This window comes from Tigriopus californicus, chromosome 1 (genome assembly GCF_007210705.1).
Source record: "Tigriopus californicus strain San Diego chromosome 1, Tcal_SD_v2.1, whole genome shotgun sequence".
In the NCBI taxonomy this organism is placed as follows: Eukaryota; Metazoa; Arthropoda; class Copepoda; order Harpacticoida; family Harpacticidae; genus Tigriopus; species Tigriopus californicus.
The window spans coordinates 13,800,012-13,816,240 of NC_081440.1; the positions used below are offsets into that span (position 1 = coordinate 13,800,012).

Consider the following 16,229-nt stretch of genomic DNA (forward strand, 5'->3'; position numbering starts at 1 on the left):
ATCTGGGTGCTGTGCTTCATTTTTATTGCTATTCCATCACTGCACAAGGCCCTTGGATAGGTGATTAAACCTGAACCCTCTTTCTGTGCTCTCCTTATCAAATGAGAAATCTCAAAGTGGAATGATGGAAGTGGTAATTGTTCTAGTAATTCTCGAAAGAGACAAACCCAATATAAATGTCGTTTTTTATTGCGCTTAGTTTTGCAATTAGGTTATGAAGTATACCGTACAAGTCAAGGGTGATGCCGTTGCCCCTTCAGTAGAATAGAATAAAGCTTTGAGCTCACGACTTATTTATTGAGCAAATTTGAAACTGTAGGTCCTCATTGCTAAATTGTGTGTTTAATTACTCTTCTCTTGAAAGCAATAACTGACTTAAGATTGGTCCAGTTTGGCAAATAAAAGTTGCAAGCGTTCAATGCCATAAGTAGATTGATTTAGTTTTTGCTGATTTATCAACCAACAATTGTCGTTTAAATTCAGTAGGTTTTGGTTTAAGGGAAGGAGCCACGATAGTAATTCTTTGTGCATTAGTATTGGCTGGATTCATGGTTAGATCCGTTAGATCATAGAAGAAGTAACATGGAAGAGTAAAAATCGAGTTTGTAGTGTTTTTTTTCACCGCAGCTGAATCGGTAACCACTGGACAGTGCAACTCTAGCTGATGGAAATCAGCGCCTCTACAATCAGACCTTACACCTTATTCCTTAGTAGCCGGTCAGCTGACATCACTCTCTCATCTCATCACTTAGATGTCATACTGTCAGATAAATACTCGAGCTTGCGTGTTTTCGTTGTAGCAGTTCCGTCAACATCGATCGNACCTTAGTAGCCGGTCAGCTGACATTCATTCGCTCTAAAAACTAGTCCGCATGGCTAGCTCTCATCACTCTCTCATCTCATCACTTAGATGTCATACTGTCAGATAAATACTCGAGCTTGCGTGTTTTCGTTGTAGCAGTTCCGTCAACATCGATCGATAACATCATCCGCAGTACTGTTGATGTTCATCAACAATTGTATCACTGGATCCCCACTCAGGTCTTTCAAGTGGGCGCCTTGGAGGCCACCAACGAGGAATGCTCCCCTTCAGTCTTGTTCTGTGACCTTCCTTCCCAATCCTTGACGAACTGACCCATCATGTTCACTCAAACTCGAAAAGTGGTCCGGATCCTGCTAATCGGCGATCGGTAAGCATCAATCCTGTGGAAATCCAAACCTGAAACTTATATTTATGGCTCCTTTTCATTTGAAGCTCCGTGGGTAAAACCTCGCTCATCTTGTCTTTGGTGAGCGAAGAGTTCCCCCAGGATGTTCCACCCAGAGCCGAAGAGATCACCATTCCCGGGGATTTGACCCCGGAAAAAGTTCCCACTTGCATTGTGGATTTTTCGAGTAATATTCCAGGACATTACATTCATACGAAAAAGGAACGAAATGTGAGCATTGAGCCTTGGATTTGTAGGTTTGGAGCAGAGCGATTCCATGTTGGAGATGGAGATCAAAAAGGCCGATGTGATTGCCCTGGTTTATGCCGTGGATGATGAAGATACTTTGGATTCCGTGACCGATCATTGGTTACCTTTTGTTCATCGCACTTTGGGGGATTGCCAACGCAAGCCCTTGATTCTGGTCGGCAACAAGGTGAGTGGTTTTAGAAGCAGGATCCGGGATTAGATCATGTTGGAGGGTTGATGATGTGGTTGGATTGGGTTTCAGGTGGATTTGATTGATTACTCTACCATGGAGGCTGTGTTGCCCATTATGAATGAATACGAGGAGATCGAAACGTGTGTGGAGTGCTCAGCCAAGAATCTGAAGAATATCTCAGAGATGTTTTACTTTGCTCAAAAAGCCGTGCTCCATCCCTCGGCGCCTTTGTGGAACTACATGGACAAGGAGGTGAGATTGATTTGGTTTATCTTCTGATTGAGAAATGACGATTGCAACTTTCTCCCATGATCTCTCCACAGTTAACTGTGAAGTGCAAGAAGGCCTTGACCTGAGTGTTTAAAATCTGCGATCAAGACAACGACGGGTTTCTCTCGGATCAGGAATTGGGCTTGTTCCAAAAGCGTTGCTTTCATATGGACTTGGAAACCGGGACTTTGGATAGTCTCAAGGCCGTGGTCTTGAAGAGTTGTGCTGAAGGCCTCACGCAGAGGGGCCTCACAGTGAAAGGATTCTTGACCCTTAACAGCTTGTTCATCCAACGGGGCCGTCATGAAACCACATGGACCATTTTAAGGAAATTCGGCTATGATGATGATCTCACACTTCATCGAGAGTATCTTTTCCCCGTGTTGAAAGTACCACATGCAGCCTCGGTCGAGCTCTCACATGAGGGTTATGACTTCTTCACCACCATTTTCGAGAAATATGACAAAGATGGAGACAAGGCTTTGAGTCCGCAAGAGTTGGTTAACTTGTTCTCCACCTGTCCAGTCATGCCTTGGGGTCCGGATGTGTATCACACAGTGGTCACGAGTCAACAAGGCTACATTAGTTTGCCGGGTTATCTCGGCCTTTGGTCACTCTCCACCCTTTTAGATACTCAAAAGACCTTGGAATATCTGGCTTATTTGGGATACCCATACTATTCGGGCGAAGACAATCAGATCTCGGCTCTTCAGACGACTCGGTTAGAAGTTTCCGGATACATGTTTAATTTTTTTAGTGATCGCATTCCCGAACATTATTTGCGTTTAGGAACAAGAAATTAGATTTGGCGAAGAAGCAGACGAGTCGAAATGTGTATCGGTGCCACGTAATCGGCCCCAAGGACGCGGGTAAAACCACGTTTTGCCAAGGGATCTTGGGCAACTCCAGAGCTGACATTGCCGGGCTCAGACCGGAGGATCTGCCCAGACATACCATCAGCATTGTGCAAGTTTATGGCCAAGAGAAATACCTGGTCTTGGAGGTAAGAATTCATTAGATTGTTGATCAAAAAGACTACTGTATCTTCAATGAAATGTATGTCGTGTCAGGATATCGATGTTAGAAACGTGACCGATTCTTTGATGCCCTCTGAGGTTCACTGCGACGTTTGTTGTCTGGTGTATGATGTCACCAATCCAAGATCATTCGAATTCGTGGCCCGGATCTTTTTGGTAGTTATTCCATACTCTCTCTAAAAATGAATATATCCCATAAACGAGTTCTTTGTCCTTTCAGAAATATTTTGCGGATGGAAAAATCCCAGTTTTAATATGTGGCAACAAATCTGAACTTCCAGCTGTCAGACAGGATTATATTCTTCAACCAGAAGGGTTTTGTAACAAACATAAGGTAAATACTTTTTTTTTTCACTCTAAAGCCATCCCAACACAAACCTGTCCCACTGAAACATGATCAAAAACATGTTTTCCAAACCCATAATTTTCAAAAGTACGGGGAGAAGTCAAGCAAGAATGGAACTACTGGGGGTTTAAAAAAATGTCCCATTGTTCATTTCGACGTTTGCTAACGACACGTAAGCTTTTCCGGGAGATTTTATGTGATTTCATATTGGACCACTAACATCCGTTTCAGACCTACATAGGTAGAGTGTCAAAGTCAGGTTTTGCGCCATTGTGATTGTTGATCAGCAAATGAAGATCAAGAAACGTTTTAAGTGTTATATAATTTTTCCTCAAATATGGAGCGAAAGTAAAGTATGTTGTTTTCATTTATGTGTTTAAGCACTTACAACAATTTGAAATCAGGGACTCTGGTTCTGATGCTGATTCAGTTGTTGTATCTAATTCAAGTTGTCTCATTCTGGCTTGACTCAACCTCGTAAATGCTTAAAAGTCTTTGGTATGCTTAAGCTTGTTATGTTTGTAAGAGAAAAAGTCGCAACGTCAAATCAAATGATGATTTTGTTACAGCTCCCTCCTCCACAGCCGATTTCAAGCGCTCGGGGAGTCAAAATGGAGATCTTTGTCAAACTTGCTACCATGGCTGCTTTTCCGTAAGTTGCATACGTATATCATCTTGTCATCTTGGATCTCCAAAGACGATTTGGAGACCAATGTTGTATGCCTTTAAACACTCATTTGACCTTTCGCACCATTTTCTTTGAAGACGATTTCAAGCTGCTTGGATGCTTTTCTATAAAGGAAGGTAAAAGAGGAACTCATACTCGATTATCATAGTCATTCCCATCATTTGCGATTGCTTCCTCCTCTCTGTTCTGGTTGGGCATGATATATATTGAATTATTTTATTTCATGGCATTTGCGACGATTCCGTTCCAATGCCCCGAGTCCATCTTGTTATTGGTTGGAATGAATGATTGAGGTTGGAATGTTTGCTTGTGTACTTTGTTTTCTTGTTATTTTCTTAGTGTTGTTGAGGCTTCATGGTAGTTCGTTCAACAAAAGCTTCTTGAAAAAATGATTCCAGGTATTATGTTGTTGGGACAAATATCAAACCAGTCAAGTTTGGTTAGATTATGTCATCCAACATGGGGCGTTACAACTCACGATCTGAGTGAAAATCGAGTTTTAAATCCTTTTTGTGATGAGCATTCCGTCATGCGTATAAACGTAATGAAAGCGATAAAAAAGCTTTAGTCAATTATTTGTGTCTCTTCTTGGAATATTGAATCGGGAATCTTTGACGTTTGTAGGCTAAATATCTTTGGCTTACTTAGTAGCTTTGTAACCGTTGTAAATGTATTTCTTGCCTTCTTGTAAGTGACGAGTTCATTTTATAAATCCATAGATGGGAACAAGCTCCTCAAAGGAAGGTAGAAAAATGCACTGAAAAGGCCAAATGAAGTTTTTAGATTAGAAGAAGAAAGAGGCCAATTAAACAGTTCATTAAACAATGAAAATTCACAAAAGCTCTAGATTTAAAGGAGTAAGTAGGGACTACAAACAAATAGAAATACATCACTCACCATCTTGCTAATTCTCGGGTTATTAACCGATGCAAGAGAATGTAATCCCATAAACTTAAAAGTGGGACATCTAATGTATGAATCGTCGAAGAGAGAAAGGCAGCCAGTTTTACAAAGCCGGAGCTCGATTTAAAATAAAGGAAGACTTTATGCTTAAAATAGTTTTTTATCCAGCGGTTTGTGCTCCTGGCGTATTTCACAAGAGATGTCTCGTCTAATGCTGATACTTTACCTTATTCCCGGGGGGTTAGGACAAAGAGAATGAAGACACTTAAAGACAAGGATTTGACACGAACTTCTAGAAATATGGATTGTGAACAAGCTTCCCGCTAAATCGGCTGCTCTTGGTCATAGCGACTCTGAGGCACTTTTCGATTTAAAGTAATAAAACAAGGAATTTAAATGCTTCAATTAAAGGCAGGTCATTTTATATCAGTTACGTAATGAATGGTTCATCTCAAAGTTATATTGTCAAGAGCTTATGTAGCTGACCAAGAGCAGGCTGAGCTCAAATTTGGCCAAGTTCATCTATTCAACAAGATCTTGTGATCGTTGCAAGTATTTATTTGGAATAAGGTGAACGATTTAGGTCATAAGAAATTATTACTTCTGTTCGCAGTCCACATCTCTAGAAGTCCGTGGATTTGATAAGTTCGTGCCTACGCTGGACACTATACAATCCCAAGGTCTGAAGTCTTTACCAACAGCTCAAATTAGTCATGCCTTCAATGGATTTCGTAAAACATCTCTGTACCCTTTCAATCTTATTTAATCCCTCTGCCGACATTGGAGGCCCAGATTGGGGAAGCATATTCGAGATGTGATTTTAAAAAGGTTTTTTCATGTTAAACGCAGGGCATTAGTCATTCTCAAATAAAAGGAACGGATTACAGTTACAATTACTATGGCCAAAAAGAGTGATTCGTTGCACAACCGTTACTCGCCAAAAAATGTAATGGCGTTACTCGTTACCATTACTTTTACTTTTACTTGGTCAGGAACTCTTAAATCCAGTAGATGCTGCCTCTAATACCGTTTTCATTTACACAATTTAGTAGTAGAATGTGATCTTCCCAGTCAAAAGCTTTAGCAAAGTCTAAGTAAACAGCATCTTCACAGTGGTGGTGTTGAAGTGCCTCCTCAATCACGTCGTCAAATTGTTGATTTTCTTTTTTTTTTTAAAAAGCAACCAATTGATGTTCAATTTCGTGTTTCCCCATTTTTCTCGAAAGCTAGGATCTTAGATTAAGAAAATGTAAAAATAGCCCTTTTGTTCCCATGCGATTTTCGAGATATTGGCATTCTTACTCATTTCAGAGTTTTTGTCTGGCCCAGTTATTTAATTCCATTCTTGTTGCGGAGCTCGCTGAGATCAGACGCACATTATTTTGCTCTTGTCTTTTCGAGTTCTTATCGCTTATGCATTTTGCTGTTACCCCTTGGTTGCTGTGCACGTGCAGTGTTCGTGGTGTGTGTGCGTGTGTGAATAAATGGGAATTGCCATTTATCTATTCAATTGGGTTTGTTTTTTCACGGCTCTTTTGTCAGACGTAATTACTTTAAAACCTAATAAGTCTAATGCTCATTTATGTTTAGCTTTAGCATTTGCTTTTATTTAATGATGTACATTTATTTTCCAATCCTTATCTAGATGTAGCGTTCATAGTTGGTTAGTTTGATTGTTTTGCTCATTGATAGTTAGATATCACTGTTCATTAGTGCATTGATTGTATTTTGGTTAGTTCAGTATGTTGAGTTTATTTGTGTGCTATTTGAGTTATTTATTTAGGTCAGGTTTTTTGATTACTTGTTTTGCTTGGAATTTTATTTCGCGATTACTATCTCCATCGTAAATTTGTACGTTCAGTTTGAAGTGAGGTAGTTTATTGCTTTACTGTGTTGTTGTCCTGTGTCTCAAGACGGGTGGGTCCTCCTTTCACGGAGAACTGCGCAATCATGGTTGTGCAAATGGTCCATGAAAGGTCCAACTTTGGCAAGGCTTAGCTTGCCAACCAAAAGTTCTCGTTGAATGAGAGTAACATCCCCTGAGAGGAAATTCAGTTGCCTAGTTAATTGATAATAAGCTATTTTTGTTCCCCAAATAGTTCGTGGGCAACTTTTGATGTTGACAGTTGATGTTGTTTATCTTGTTTATACCAAAGCGTTTGATAAAGTTGATCACCGCCTTTTGGTGAATAGACTTCATGACAGTGGGATCCAAGCTAAAGCTCTCGATTAGATAAGAAGCAAATTGTTAAGATTGAAGATTCGTTTAGTGACACATATGATGTCAAGTCAATTGTCCCACAGGGCTCAATTTTAGGGCCTCTCCTTTTTATAATATTCATTTCCTCGCTTCAATATCTTAATGTTACTGACAGTCTCTCTTTTTATGCTGACGGTACGAAGTTGGTTTCTAGTGGGAATGCCCAAGATTCCAGCAACCTGGTAAAGTGCCTAGGTAGAATCTACTCTTGGGTTACTGAGAGTACGAGTAATATGGCGTTGAACGGAATGGTATCGTTTTATAGACCTGCATTTTTTTGCACATGATTGGGAGTGTTCATTGAGAAGTGTGGCGCTCCCTTAGTGTAGCACTATTATAGTCATATGGCCACTATCATAGATAATGGAAGTAAAGGTATTGAGCAGGTCCCGTCCATGAAGGATTTAGATGTAGTCCTCTAAGACTATGGAAAATTCGATGAGAAAAATCCAGTTGAAAGTTGGTAAAGCTTTTCAAATGTGTGGTTGGATATATCGCACGTTTAAATCCAGAGACAGCATCACGATGCTAAATCTGTACAAGTCGATTGTCGAGCCGCATTTTGAATATGCTTCACCCATTTGGGCTCCAATGAGTTCAGCAGGTTTGCAAAAGGTCGAGCAAGTCCAAAGATGTTTCACTAGGAACATCACAGGATTGAGAGAGCTCTTGTATTGGCAGGGACTAAAAAAGTTGGGACTGTACAGTGTTCAGAGAAGGTACGAAAGGTATCTGATACTGTACGTCTTCAAAAGCATCCATGAGCCTTGTCTCAACCCAGGATTTAGGGTCAATTCTAGTGACCGTAGAGGCTTGATGTGCGTTTTGAGAGCACCTTCAAGCCCTCGAGAATCCAGGCTAGTTCGAACAATGAAGTATTCTTCTCTTCTTTCTCGGGCTCCTTTATTGCTTAATTTACTTCCCTGTAATATTCGTAGAGAATACATATGCTTTGTTGATCCGGTTGCATCTTTCAAGTCAGATTTGGACAAATTTTTAGATAGCATTCCAGCTCAACCTTATGTTCCAGAACTGGATCGGTCTGCCAACTCAAATTCGTTGATGGACCAAAAATCACATAAAGATGAAGAAGAAGTAATAAATAGACGAATTATAACCTTGCATTTTTATAGTACTGGGGATTACATTCCCTGTAGCGGTTAGAAAAGCCCGTGAAAAACCAAACTAAACAAATGATAATATATTATTGCTGTGTAATGACTGACGGCCTAGAAATTTTCAGTCGGGCTGAAAATCTGGAAAGCAACCTCGCCAATTTTAAGAAAAAGCCTCAAGGTAAAATGTGTCCCTATTTCTTTATTGAGAGCATCATTGAATCTACAGTCGAATTGAAAAATTGCCTCTCATGTCTTCTCTTGGAATAATTCCAATAAGGAGAGGCTTCGGTTGAGTGGGTGTAACATAAACAGACCTTAGTGGGTTTATAAAAAGCCTCGTTGGTAGGACAGTTGCTCTAAAGAACTCTTTAAGGTTACAGTGACCATCATAAGCTAAAACGTTTTCTTTGTATACTAGTTTTGGAATCTTAAAGGGTAAGCAATATGGCCAAACCGACGATTGATGCGCAAACGTCTCCAGTCATTGATTCAAGATTCATTAAAATGTGCCTTGTATAATCAATGGAACCCATAAAAACACCATGGGATTGGAGCTGTGATCAAGATTTTCTGAGTGATGTACTTCATTGTGCAGCGCTTTTTTGAAGGTGCCTTCCAGATGATTATCAATGCTTAAATGCTTATTGGAGGGTAAAATATACGTCCCCTACACCCTATTTCAAGAGGGACAGAAAGGTTTGAAACGCGATTAAGGTTACGGATTATCTACCTCAGGGATAAATTAAGCAATGTTGGGATATTGATTTGAAGTTCCCATCCAGTGCAAGTTCTCTTTTATCGACAAACTCAAGTCCTTTGTATGAACGCTTTAACGATCGAATGAGTCGAAATCAACCTTACAATTTTGACTCATTCACCCAGAAAGCCGATTTTTTATTTGTAGGACACTTTCCGTACTTGTATTGAACATTCGAATGCTTTCATTTATGAAGTTTATTTATAACCATGAATGCTATCCTTATTTATCCCCGTACTTTGGATATAGAACATCGCTGTGATCATTTTGTTTAGTCATGGCATCATAATTCAGTATGCAAGGAGACCTTGAGCAACGCTGATTGCAAAACTGGCGTGGATGCAACTCGTTAAAATACAATCTTGCAGTTAGAGTGAGTGTTTCTGGGTGCCCAATCAACAAAAAAGGAGAACGATTATGTCCACCTTGCACTTTTAGTGACCGCAAAGATACAATCCATTCCGGCCGATGAAATGGTTACAGCTGGGCTTCAAACCTCGCATGGTTTTTTGCCTTGCATCCAATGCATCGCTCCAAGGCGGGAAGATAAATAAGGCTTAGATACGATGCAATGCCATGCATGAATTTTGCAATTCTGTTGCACTCCTTGAGGGCTCTTTATTTAGACTTGTTTCATTCATGAATTACTTGATCGATCCTTTTGGCGTTTGAGTGGAACAATCAATGTTGACGTTTAAATGTGGTGGAGCAAAACACGTAAACTCATTGGAAAGTTCGCAATCGAAAAAATTGGCAGACTGTTTATTTTGAGTTTAGTACGTAAATCCGAAGAGAATTGATGAGCAGAGACCACAGGCTAGTGTTTTCAATTGAAAAAATGAACCTTCGGATCGAATTTAGTACGAACTCATAGAATCTCATTTTTTAGTACTAGATTCAGGACGGGTTTGCGACGTGGCTAGGACGGGACTTCGATGTCTTGTCCGTCAGAGATGTTCATGAGCCCAGGCACTCAGGTACTCACTTACTACCATACAAATATGCCTGGTGAGGCGAAGAGAGCAACCTTCAACAAACATGTTGCATCAACACTAAAATTAGGCAACCGTATTTTATCATGAAATCTGCCAATCATAGCTATAGTAAAACTTCGAATAATTTTGGCATTTTGCTTAATATATTTTCAATTGTCTTTTCAAATATTTTCGCATCAATCAGTCAGGGAACATTAAAATTTTTCTTGCGTAACCTTGCACTTTGAATACTATTTTCCTGGATGCACAAAAAGTCTAAAAGCCGTTTTCTTTCTATTGGATGAACAGTTTTCGATTTATTGAATGATTTGGTCTTGAAAAGCGCAACTTTGAAGTGAGCTTATTCGCAAATCTGGCTGACAGTTTCTTGTAATCGCATTCATATGCGATGTAATTTCTACGTATAATAACTTTCGAAGTGAAATTGACTGGGATGGTTCTCAGAAAAGATAGAGCGAGAGTTGCCTCGTTCAATTCTCATTGCGATTGAGGTTTGGCCTTGATCTGTGAACGAGTTCGGCGTTTGAAAAACCACTGGCGTGATTGAGCTATTAGTTTCGCGTTCTTGGTCGAAACTTTCCGATCATCTTGGTTTTAGAGCATTAAACTTGTTCACTTCAAGTCAAGGAAGGGAGAGCAAGAACCAAAATGATTCTGGGTTACGCTCAAGCAAAACTGTCTTGGAAATTGGAGTGAGTAAAAGATTAACCTACGATCGAGGTTTTGAAAATTGGGTTCAATACGTTGATATTGCGAAAACTATTTTGGATTCTTATTTTCTTCAACTTTTAGCGTTTGCTTAACCTATCCTTTCTTTTAGAACTGCCTTCTGTGCCCAGAGCAAATTTGATGCCTTCTCTGATCTATCATACAAAACAAAGTTGATTTGCACATTCAGGCTAACGAACGAATTGTTGTTTCTTTGGTCTGAAGAAAGTTACTCTCAGATGCTTGCTCACTTATTTCAAAAAATGATTTACCAAGACAATATGGAAGAGTAGAATGAGAGGGAGTTTTGAATTCAAGAAGTTCTACGGCAAGTCCTCTTATAGATTTTGATCTTGCATGTGCCAAAAGTAGTATAAATCTTAAAATACAGTGAACAGATCGTCATTTTATTCATCCCCTGCTACGAAATCTTCGACGGAAATCCATCTGACTTAGTTGATGTTATTTCGAAGTTTACTTGATGCTTTTGGAACGTATTTTCAAAATTTTCGACAACGAAGGAAACAGATTTGTGATTTGTTACAGACACCCTGTTAGGGATGTACGTAAAGATGAGCAAATATTCAAGAGTGCTTGAATCTCAGTGTCATCAGTAGTTTCACCAGAAAGATTTTAGTGCCAAAGAATGGCGTATTCTTTGATGATCATTTTTAGACATCAAATGACTCTTACATTCTAAAAAAACGGGATAACACAAAATTCACATGGGAAATTTTCCAACACCTTCCCGGAAATCAAAACTGTGTCGCACATATCTCTGCCATTTTATTTTGTCGCAACCCTGAATTCGAATCGACATCGTGTGAATTCGATGGACAATAAGATCTTAAAAAATCTTAAAGCCGGTTTTGTCTTGAACAGAGGCCCTGTCCTGTTTAACCTTTTGCCAGTGGCACTTTGAAAATTCTACGATTTAGGTGAATCTTTGTTCAGTTTTTAGCGCGATCTTGATTGATTTTTGCAATTGATACCTTACCAACCTTACGTTCAGGGATGTCTCAGACCAGCAAACTCGAACTCATTTTTGGACCAATTTTTTTTATCAAACATGACTTGCTGGGAAATCATTCCCGAGCATAGGTTAGAAACACGTAAAAAAAGTCTTTTGCCTCAGACCTCTTTTTCAATTTATGTTTATGCTAATTTCTGTCTTCATATCCTATCCTCAGTTACGAAATTTGAATTAAAGGTATTAGGATTCAGCGGCCTTACGTCACAAAATGCAAGCAAAATGTAAGCATGGTCTATCATTAGTTGAAAGTTCGGGAAGGCTAAGTCAAAGGATTAAGCAATCCATGTCAACCTGAAAACGCGAAAGAGGCGGGAAATTCAAACTGAACGGAAATCGTCATTTTCAAGATCAAAGTTTCAGATGTTCCAGTCAATGATTTTGTGCAAAAGTGTTACTACTATACGACATTTTTTAGCCGTTTCAGAATCAATCACAATTAGAATCTTTTTGGCTTCATACTCTGGGCTAAAAGGAAAAAAAACGTTCAGACCAGTAGATAACTTTCAAACTAATGTCGGCAAATCCCATGTACTGTATACTTGATGATTTCCTGAATGCAAAAAACTCCAAATTGCCCCCCTGCTAGATTTCAAACGAGATTGTCGCTTCTTTCATTTAATGATCAGTAATCAAACAAAATTGAGTGACTAAGATTAATACAAAAAAGAATATTTCACCTTAAATGACTTCGCTGAAGAATTGGCCAAAAGAAAAATTAGTCACCCTTGGAAAATGATGACTGTTCGAAGCTGCCGAGCCCTTATTGATGCCAGTGCTTGTGAGGGAAAAATATTTTTGCCCATTTAACGTTTTGCCTTCAATTGTATTCACTCCACATAAATTCCAGGGCTTGAGCAGCTCAATTCTCATCGATGCCCTCCCCGCTTTCTCTTTCAAAAAGTTTGGTTTATGTTATATCACTTGCCTTTTTTTCCTTCTTTTTACTCAAATGGCAGAGTCTGTGCTTTTGTACGATAGTATGAACGGGCATGGGTGTAAAGTTCATCGTTTCTTTTTAGGCACATGCGCCATTTAGGTGGATTGGTTGGCGAGGAAACTAGTTTTGTCCGACTGAGTCTCTTTGGATTGGCTTTGGCTGCCCTCGGTGGCTTTTTAGCCCTCAAGATCATTAACCAAAGACAACTGGCTTCAGCAAAGTAATTTATTGCGAACATCTCAACAGTTGGGAAACAAATCAGATGATATTGTACGCTTGATTATTTTGCAATAAACTCTCGCCAATACAAAATTGTATAAATTGTGCATATCTATCGTTCTTCATTTACCCTGTTTGCGTGACTGGCTCACCCAACAGTAAGGTTGGCCAGTTCTTCTTCGGGAAAGGGCATCGTCCTTCCATATCTTCAACAAAAGACTCGCCATCAAGAAAAACTTCAAGGAGTTGAATTTTGAGGTCTTCTGTCACGGTCACCCTGCAAAGGCCAAACATTTCAACCAGTTTGCCGTGGCCTTGATTTCCGCGGAAACTCCCGCTGAAAGTTCCCCAATGTCGCCAAGTAAAGATCAAGTTCGGAGGTCCACAGAGTACCTTCAAGACCTCCCATGGGAACCCCTCTGTGAAAGAATCTCGGAACAGATTGTGAGATGCTTCAAAGGATAGGGGACCAACTAAAATATAAAACAAACCTTAAATGGCACTGAAAGCACTTTTTTTTTCATTATATGAATTTGACTATCTAGGTTCTAAATTACTGGTTTTAGTTCAAAGTGAAAAAAACGTACATTTTTCGTATGATGGGCAGCCCTGAAGGAGGGCGTTGTAATTGCCCACTTCTTTGGCCACCTCTCCGCCCACGGGCTCCGATCCATTACAAGAGACTTGGTAGTTCTTATAATCTACCGTGGTCCATTGCTTGAGATCTGCCTTATGAGATGCTTCCATTTCCCAAGTCTTAACCAAGTTCTCAACCACTTGCTCCAATGACCCTGAAAAATGCGGCAAAACGTAAAAAAAAACGATGGCAATCAGGTCGACTAAAACGGTCGTTTGCAATTAAATTGGAAGACATTAATCTTGACAATAAGAGTTGTTTGTGTTTGATGCTATATAATCTATAAAGATAGATTTGGGAAAAAACTAAGCCCCTTCATAGCTTTATCCTAAATCGTGTTCTTTCTTTTTGCACTTCTTGCAATTTGGAGATCCATAATAATAAATAGTAACTCGTTCTTCAAATTGCTTGGAGGTTCAGTAGTTTCTTAAGACAGGCTTGAAACCTTCGGCATTGCAACATCGCAATTTACCAAAAAACGAGGGATTGTTGTGACAATTTTGTGATGAAAAATCTTTTCAAAAGTCTTGCAGATTACGGTGAGTCACATTTTGCAAAAAGTTGACTGAAAAATGAACTCTTTAAAGCCACATCACTCAGCTGCTGCTCTATACGTTTTCACATAATTTCGTGTGAAAAGGCACTGTAGTGTGCTTTTAAAACCTGTTACATACTTTTTGCTATATTTGGTCTGTCATACTATTTTGAAATAAATTATATAGATTTTTTGCCCCTGAACTAACTTAAACAATATGAGAGACGGTGTGGATCACCAAACCAATGCCAGAACTGGTTTTAAAAATTTTGGATTTTAAAGTCAAGTACATCCGCCTAAAATCACATCCTGTCCCATGGTGATGCATTAATGTTGCATAATCTTGTTGATCCATCAATCACGTAGAATTTATGAACCTAGTATGCAAATATGAATGAAAAGTACAAGCTATTTCTATCATTGATTGCTCAAGACAGAGAAATCCAGGTATATAAAAATGCAAATAAGATACTAAACTTGACAAAACTTCAAATCGAATTTAAAGAATGAGAAGCAAAAACTGAATGGGAAAATGAGGTAAAAGTGATCAAATTTGAACATCAAGTTAACAGAATTGACATGTTTGTTTAATGCCCCTCGTTTCATAATGAGCAAATTTGCGTAGAACCGTTCTTCTCGCTTTTTATAATAGAACAGCATTTGGAACTTAAATACTAGAAGAGGGTTAAGCTTTTCAAATGTGTGATTGGATATATCGCACGTCTAAGTCCAGAGATAGCATCACGATGCTAACTCTGTACAAGTCGATTGTTCAGCCACATTTTGAATATGCTTCACCCATTTGGGCTCCATTGAGTTCAGCAGGTTGGCAAAAGGTCGAACAAGTCCAAAAATGTTTCACTAGGAACATCACAGGATTGAGAGAGCTCTTGTATTGGCAGCGACTAAAAAAGTTGGGACTGTACAGTGTTCAGAGAAGGTACGAGAGATATCTGGCACTGTACGTCTTCAAAAGCATCCATGAGCTTTGTCCCAACCCAGGATTTAGGGTCAATTCTAGTGACCGTAGAGGCTTAATGTGCATTTTGAGAGCACCTTCAAGTCCTCGAGAATCCAGGTTAGTTCGATCAATGAAGTCCACTTCTCTTCTTTCTCGGCTCCTTCATTGTTTGATTTGCTGCTCTCTCATATTCGTGGGGAATATGTAGATGTTGATCCCATAAGGGGATCTAAGTCAGATTTGGACAAGTTTTTGACCAAAATTTCTGATCAAGCCTACATTTAAGGGCAAGCCAAATCCGTCAACTCTAATTCGTTGATGGATCAGAGATGGTTTCAATCGAAACCCAAATAAAATAAGATTTATAACTCTTTCGTCCTCAAGTTCCGGGGATCCTATTTTCAGTAGTGGCAAGGAAGTCTGCAAAAAAGACATTGCAAGTTTGGCCAAAAAGCTTTGACAAAAGAAGAAAAACCCAAATTTAGTGAATAAACTTTCGGCAACCAATCCAGCAAAATTCGGCCATATTACTAAAGTTTTGAATCCTAACGCCAAAATTCGCTCTGAATTTGAAATTTCCATGTAAACATTTTTTTTCATCACTTACCGCTCAAGTGGTTTTGCGACTTTCCCCTAAGAAACTCGTAGTTGGCCTTAATGTAATTGGGCTTTACATATCTCCATTTGATGTCCGCATCGTCCATGCCCGACCTTTTTGGTTCTTCCAAATTATGCATGGCCTTCAAATCCGCTAGTTTACTTTCGATGTCCATTCTTCAAGGATTACCTTCCGATCTGGATTAACTACAAGGAATGATCGCCACAATTAGAATCCACACGCTTAAATATTCGGACGGAAGCCTCTTCAAGAGCAACGAACGCGCACACAGGCAAGAAACTGGTTGTCCGTACAACAAAATTTACGAAACGGTCAACCAAATTTCTAAGGACTAGTTGAGATCCTCCGGGCAGGTTTTAGACCAAAGGATGGGCCAACTATAGTCAGTTGAATTGCAGCATCACCGTTTCGTCTCTGTGAATGTCAGGCCTCAAAATTCAACCGTTCAATAAACATAACGAGATGATAGATCAATTCAATAAGTCAGATGATATTGAACGCTTGATTATTTTGCAATAAACTCTCGCTAATACAAAATTGTATAAATTGGGCATAT

The 16,229-nt window shown here is 39.3% G+C and overlaps 2 protein-coding genes across 2 annotated transcripts; one reads left to right on the forward strand and one right to left on the reverse strand.

Moving 5' to 3' along the window:
- The first annotated feature begins 921 nt into the window (after window positions 1-921).
- Window positions 922-13,014, forward strand: LOC131879420 (mitochondrial Rho GTPase-like). Its single transcript, XM_059225738.1, is given in 11 exon segments — window positions 922-1,190; window positions 1,256-1,395; window positions 1,466-1,644; window positions 1,720-1,902; window positions 1,974-2,641; window positions 2,710-2,923; window positions 2,991-3,113; window positions 3,178-3,291; window positions 3,873-3,955; window positions 4,069-4,107; window positions 12,785-13,014. Coding segments are annotated over 11 exon segments (1,935 nt in total). The 5' UTR covers window positions 922-1,140; the 3' UTR covers window positions 12,927-13,014.
- LOC131879427 (uncharacterized) lies at window positions 12,914-15,878 on the reverse strand. The gene is made up of 3 exons (XM_059225751.1): window positions 15,662-15,878; window positions 13,509-13,712; window positions 12,914-13,394 (listed from the first exon to the last, which is right to left on the reverse strand). Exons 1-3 carry the CDS (start codon window positions 15,825-15,827, stop codon window positions 13,048-13,050), a joined length of 717 nt encoding a protein of 238 aa, XP_059081734.1. The 5' UTR covers window positions 15,828-15,878; the 3' UTR covers window positions 12,914-13,047.
- Between the last annotated feature and the right edge of the window lie 351 nt (window positions 15,879-16,229).